We start from the raw sequence: 6,751 nt of genomic DNA on the forward strand, positions 1-6,751 counted from the left end.
AAATAAATAAATAAATAAATAAATAAATAAATAAATAAAGGTGGTTCTCAAGTTTATCAGAGACTTTATAATGAGTGCCAAGGACATACTAGGTCTAAGGTTACTCTAGATCCTGGAGTCATTCATTAGCCCATCTCTTTGCTTCAACTTCAGACCTTTCCTCTCTTTTGGTTCCCTTGTTTCCTCTTGAATATACATTCAAGTAATTCCTGTCCATTAAAAAACAAAAGCAAAACCACTACTTTCTTGCCAGTGCACCTCCTTCCTTACATTTTCCTATTTTGGTCTTTCTCAGCCAACATTTTTGAAAGAAGAATCTATACTGACTAATGGAGCTTCCGTACCTATCATATGCTCCTGAACCCTCCTCAATCTAGCTTTGACTCCTAGCACGTTTCTGAAGCTCATGTGGAAACGGATACCAATGGCCTACTTAGAAAACACTTTATCCTAAAAAAATCAACTCTGAATCACGTTTTTTTGTTTTTTGAGATGGAGTCTCGCTCTGTCACCCAGGCTGGCGTGAAGTGGCGCGATCTCGGCTCACTGCAAACTCTGCCTCCCGGGTTCATGCCATTCTCCTGCCTCAGCCTCCCGAGTAGCTGGGACTACAGGCATCTGCCACCATGCCTGGCTAATTTTTTGTATTTTTAGTAGAGACGAGGTTTCACTGTGTTAGCTAGGATGGTCTCCATCTCCTGCCCTCATGATCCGCCCGCCTCAGCGTCCCAAAGTGTTGGGATTACAGGCATGAGCCCCCGTGCCCGGCCTCCACTTTTATTATAGTTGGAGAAAACCATATAACTATAAAGAATAGTATCACTGTAAATTCATGGTTTCAGTTCATCTGGATACTCAATGCTGTTGTATAACCTTTAAATAATTGACTCAGTTCTATCTCCAACGCCCTTGAAAACTCTATCAGCCCTTCATTATTTGCTTCAAGCTTCCAACAAATTCCTCAACCACTATTCTTAGTAAATCGCCTCTCTTTCCAACTATTCAGGGATCTTTTGGCATATTATCCTCTCCCTTTCTAGAAAGTCTATTCTCAGCATACATGTTTAAAGGTTCAAGTACTCCATGTTAATAGCTCCCAAATTTCAACCCCTAATCTGAACTTTCTCCTAAGCTGCAAATTTTTATTCAACTCAGAGTAGTCACTGGGCACTTATACTGTAGTCAGTACTTTTCATACATCATTACTAATTCTTACAGCACCCCTCTAAAATAGATACTATTCCAGTTTTACATGCAGAAAAAAGACTCGAAGTTAAGAGACTTGTTCAAGGTCACAAAACTGGCAAGTTGTGCTGCCAGTATTTAGGCAAATGCGTCTAGCTCAAAGTCCATAATCTTGAAATAAAAACAATAGCAGCTAACGTAAGTATGTACTATGTACCAAATGATGGTCTAAGGAATTTTCCATGTTTCAGTACATTTAATTTCACAATCACCTTATGAAGGAGCTGTTAGTCCAATTTCTACAATAAATATTGTTTTTAACTTTCTACTGTACAGTTTTGCCTTAATATCCTAGGTACTTCAAACTAGGTAGGTGTGAGACTGAACTCTTATCTACCCTCAGTCTGCTCTTTCTCTTATATTCCTTACCTTGGTGAATGACACTAGCATCTCCCTGTTGTCCAACTAGGAACCTGGAAGTCATTTCAGTTTCTTCCTTATCGTTCCTTCCTTCCTTCCCTTCATGCACTATATATTAAGTTCTCAGTTCTTTCCAGCCCTCCTGCTATTTCCTTATTCCATGTCTTTGATATTTCTTTCCTGTCTTACTGCATTAAATATAAACTTCAAAGGGGCAGAGCACAGAATAGTGCCTGGTTCATATCAGACAGTCAATGGATATTTGCTGAATGTATAAATAAATGAATTAGCTTGCAAACTGGTTTTCCTACTTTTGGTCTCACAACTCTTTGATCCTTTTTGCACTACTCACTCATGAATCCTCTATCATTCTTTGCAATGCTACCAGAGATCTTTTTTAAAGGCACATCTGACATTAATCTTCAGCTTATAAAACTGTAACTAGTTCAATTCCTTCTATGTGTTAAGAGTCTCTAAGGCTCACCATAATCTGGATCTTCTATCCCTCCATCCTTTATATTTTGCTACTCCTTTTCTGCCTTTACCTTGTACTTATATATTCTGGATTCAGCACTGCTAAAATACAAACAGATTCTGAAATTTTGCCATTGTTGAACATGATGTACCCTTTGCGTGGAAAAGTCGAGTGTATTGCCACTGGTTACTCTCTAATTCCTTCAACCCAGTTCAGGAAATACATTTCTGTCTACCTTAGGATGAGTTACAGGTCCTTCTTGATGCTCACATAGTACACTGTATTAGTATGTATTGTGTTATGAGCAAATTACTACCACAATCTTTATCATATTTAGGGGTTATTAATTTTAAAAAATAATTTCAACTTTTAGATACTGGGGGTATATGTGCAGGTTTATTACATGGGTAGATTGTGTGATGCTGAGGTTTGGGGTATGGATCCTATCACCCAGATAGTGAGCATGGTACCCAATAGGTAGTTTTTTAACCCATATCCCTCTCCCTTCTACCTCTAGTAGTCCCCAGTGTCTACTGTTCCCATCTTTATGTCCGTGAATGTTTAGCTCCCACTTAAACGTGAGAATATGTGGTATTTGGTTTTCTGTTTCTGTGCTAATTCACTTATGATTATGGCCTCCAGCTGCATTCATGCTGCTGCAAAAGACATGATTCTGTTCTTCATGGCTGTGTAGTATTCCACATACATATGTACCACATTTTAACTGCTAGTCTTGCACACCAAATGTTGAGTACCTCAAGGCAAAGAAAGTCCTTCTCCTCTTCTTCCTTCTCTCCTTCCTTTTCTTTTTCTTTCTCCCTGCCTTGCTATTCCCCAGCAACCATCTCCCAATTGTTGACACAGTGGGATCTCAGTAAATGTTTGTTGATTTAATGAATAAAAATTATCAGATTTTGGAATTAGGCATGAAACATCCTCTGCATAATTAACAACTTGGTTTCATATGTTACTGTTAGGAGGGTAAGAAGAGAGAAGGAAAAGGAGAAAGAATGTATAAAGAGAATTCTTCTATGAGTGAACTAAGTCAGAAAGCCACAAGTGAAAGATTTCAAATCCAACTGTTCCCTTGAATTAGAGAGAAATTTATTATCACTGTCTTTCAAAATGTTTGGTAAATGACTACCAAATATTTTACATTTTGAGCAGCTTCAGTCTTTAGATTGTAAGGGACTTTGCTCTGCATTAGCTTTAGAACTTGTTGGGGAGGAGGATACCAAGAAAATGGCATGTTTTTTAATTTACCATTTTTGATCTTCAGTGACGCCTGGGTTCTTACAGCCCATTAATCTAATAAATGTATAAATACGTGTTTTTTTGTTTTTTGGTTTTTTTTTTTGGCACGCACGGTGGCTCACGCCTGTAATCCCAGCACTTTGGGAGGTCGAGGCGGGCAGATCACCTGAGGTTGGGAGTTCGAGACCAGCCTGACCAACATGGGGAAACCCCGTCTCCACGAAAAATACAATTTTTTTTCTCTCAGCAAATAACTAGCTTTTCACTTACTTCTACTGAAGTCATCTCATAGCTTATCTACTCTTTCATGGAACCTTAAAGTACTATCTTCCAGTTAACCCGTCAGCTCGGCATTTTTCTATAGAAGTATCACACGTGAAGCAGAATTATCCTTTTTCACATAATTGATAAAAGTTATCCAATGTAAGAAAAAAAATGGCACACAGGAGGCAAGACTAACTTGCAGCTCCCACTCAGACAGGCAGAGCAGTGTGTGGAGACCCACATCATGAACTTTTGCTCCAAGAACTACCACAGAAATATAGTAGGAAAGCCTAGAGAATCCACAGATCCTTTGAATGAAGCTGCTTGCTGCTGCAGGCTCTGTGAGACAGCCAAAAACTGTGAGTGCCCAAAGTGTGAGGGGGAACGTTTGCCCCTGAACGCACACCCTCACTGGGAAACCTGAAGGTCCAGATTGTCAGGCCTCTGAGCCCAAGCCAAGCCATCGCATCCCCTGTGACTTGCATGTATACGCCCAGATGGCCTGAAGTAACTGAAGAATCACAAAAGAAGTGCAAATACCCTGCCTCGCCTTAACGGATGACATTCCACCACAAAAGGCGTGAAAATGGCCGGTCCTTGCCTTAAGCGATGATATTATCTTGTGAAATTCCTTTTCCTGGCTCATCCTGGCTCAAAATTTTCCCCACTGAGCACTTTGTGACCCCCACTCCTGCTCGCCAGAGAGCAACTCCCCTTTGACTGTAATTTTCCTTTACCTACCCAAATCCTATAAAACGGTGCCACCCTTATCTCCCTTCGCTGACTCTCTTTTCAGACTCAGCCCCCCTGCACCCAGGTGAAATAAACAGCCATGTTGTTCACACAAAGCCTGTTTGGTGGTCTCTTCACACGGACATGCATGACACAGATCATGGGAAAAGAACTTGACCTTACCTGGAGCTGAGATGAATTTAGACAGCTGAGTGAAATATAGGGGCACAGGAAGCAGTGGGAAGAGCCTGGTGGGCACTCTAGGTCCACGGGAAGCCATTTCTGACTGTCTCCCAGGGGTACTGGGGGAGGGCTGCCAACGGAACTGACAAAAAACCACAGGGAGAAGGAAACTTCCAACTGAACTTTGTAACAATTTCGACAGAATGTGAAGTTTACTTGACAGAATCCAGGGTAGGGGGCAAATGGGGACTGCAGATACGCCCACAGAAGCCTTGGCAAGGGGGAAGGCATGAAACCTGAAAGCCCTGCTTGCTTTCTCAGCAGGGAGGTTTGTAGACTGGGCTAAGTTCTCAGCCTTGTTTACCGGCTGCCTGGAAATAAACTTGGTGCCATTGGAGAAGCACGGTGGGAGTGAAACCGGCCTTTCAAGCTACATGGGAGCTGGGTAAGACCTGTCATTGCCGGCCTTCCCCCACTTCCCTGGTGACCTGTATGATACAGCAGAGGCAGCCATAATCCTCCTGGGAACATGACTCTATTGGCCTAAGAACTACACCCCCATTCCCCCACAGCAGCTACAGCAAGCCTTCCCTAAGGAGAGTTTGAGCTCGGCCACACCTAACCCTGCCCCACCTGATGATCTTTTTCTACCTGCCTGGTAGCCAAAAACAAAGGATATAATCTCTTGGGAGCTCTTTGGTCCCACCCACTGCCTGAGAAACCTTATCCAGGTGAACCTAGGGCAAGCTTGTATCCTCCCTACACTACCACAGCTGATGCTCTCTTGAAAGTGCCACCTACTGGCTGGAGGCCAACCAACACAAAACCAGTGCAATAAACAAAAATACAACCAAGGACCCTCACAGAGTCCACTTCACTCCCCTGTATGTCCACTGGAAAGATGCTGGTATCCATGGCTGAGACATCTGAAGATGGATCACATCTCAGGACTTTTTGCAGACACTTCCCAGTACCAGGCCAGAGCCTGGTAGCTCTGCTGGGTGACTAGACCCACAAGTGAAACAACAATCACTGCAGTTCAGCTCTCACGAATACCTACGGGAAGGGAGAGAACACCACATCAAGGGAGCACCCCGTGGAAAAAAGGACTCTCAGCAGCAGCCCTTGAGCCCCAGATCTTCCCTCTGACGTAGTCTATCCAAATTAGAAAGAACCAGAAAAACAATTCTGGCGCTATGACAAAACCAGGTTCTTTGATACCCCCAAAAGATTACACTAGCTCACTAGCAATGAATCCAAACAAAGAAGAAATCTCTGACTTGCCAGAAAAATAATTCAGATGGTCGATTATTAAGCTACTCGAGGAGGTATCAGAGAAAGGTGAATACCAACTTTAAGATTTTTTTTTTTAATGTTACAGGATATGGCCAGAAAAATCTCCAGAGAAATAGATAGCATAAATAAAAAACAATCACAACTTCTGGAGATGAAGGGTACACTTAGAGAGATGCAAAATACATTGGAAAATCTAAACAACAGAATAGAATAAGTAGAAGAAAAAGCTTCACAGCTTGAAGACAAGGCTTTCAAATTTATCCAATCTGATATAGACAAGGAAAAAAGAATTTAAAAAAATAATGAACAAAGCCTCCAAGAAGTTTGGGATTACATTAAACGACCAAACCTAAGGATAACTGGTGTTCCTGAGGAAGAAGAGAAATCTGAAAGTTTGGAAAACACATCTGAGGGAATAATCTAGGAAAACCTCCCTGCCTTTGCTAGAGATCTAGACGTTGAAATACAAAGCTCAAAGAACACCCAGGTGATTCATCGTAAAAAGATCATCACCTAGGCACACAGTCCTCAGGTTATCCAAAGTCAAGATGAAGGAAAGAATCCTAAGGGCTGTGAGGCAAAAGCATCACATAACCTATAAAGTAAAACCTATCAGATTAACAGCAGATTTCTCAGCCAAAACCTTACAAGCTAGAAGGGATTGGGGTCTTATCTTTAGCCAAGAATTCAACTATCAGCCAAGAATTCTGTATCCAGCAAAGCTCAAGTTTCATAAATGAAAGAAAGATACAGCCTTTTTTAGATAAACAAAAGCTGAGAGAATTCACCACTACCAAGTGAACACTACATGAACTGCTAAAAGGAGCTCTAAATCTTGAAACAAATCCTTGAAATATACCAAAATAAAACCTCCTTAAACCATAAATCTCAAAGGACCTATAAAACAATGACACAATGAAAACAAACAAACAAACAAGGTAT

At 41.4% G+C, this 6,751-nt stretch overlaps 1 protein-coding gene across 2 annotated transcripts in view; it reads right to left on the bottom strand.

Moving 5' to 3' along the window:
- Positions 1-5,349, bottom strand: part of LRP12 (LDL receptor related protein 12) — a 63,866-nt gene extending 58,517 nt beyond the window's left edge. For both annotated transcript variants that reach the window (XM_017885202.1, XM_017885201.1), the window contains exon 1: positions 4,514-5,349. In XM_017885202.1, the coding sequence (XP_017740691.1) occupies positions 4,514-4,610 (97 nt within the window). In that variant the 5' untranslated portion in view covers positions 4,611-5,349. The remainder of the gene's footprint in view (positions 1-4,513) is intronic.
- Between the last annotated feature and the right edge of the window lie 1,402 nt (positions 5,350-6,751).

The sequence above is a fragment of the Rhinopithecus bieti genome, unplaced genomic scaffold (assembly GCF_001698545.2).
Source record: "Rhinopithecus bieti isolate Rb0 unplaced genomic scaffold, ASM169854v2 scaffold_13352, whole genome shotgun sequence".
Taxonomy (NCBI): Eukaryota; Metazoa; Chordata; class Mammalia; order Primates; family Cercopithecidae; genus Rhinopithecus; species Rhinopithecus bieti.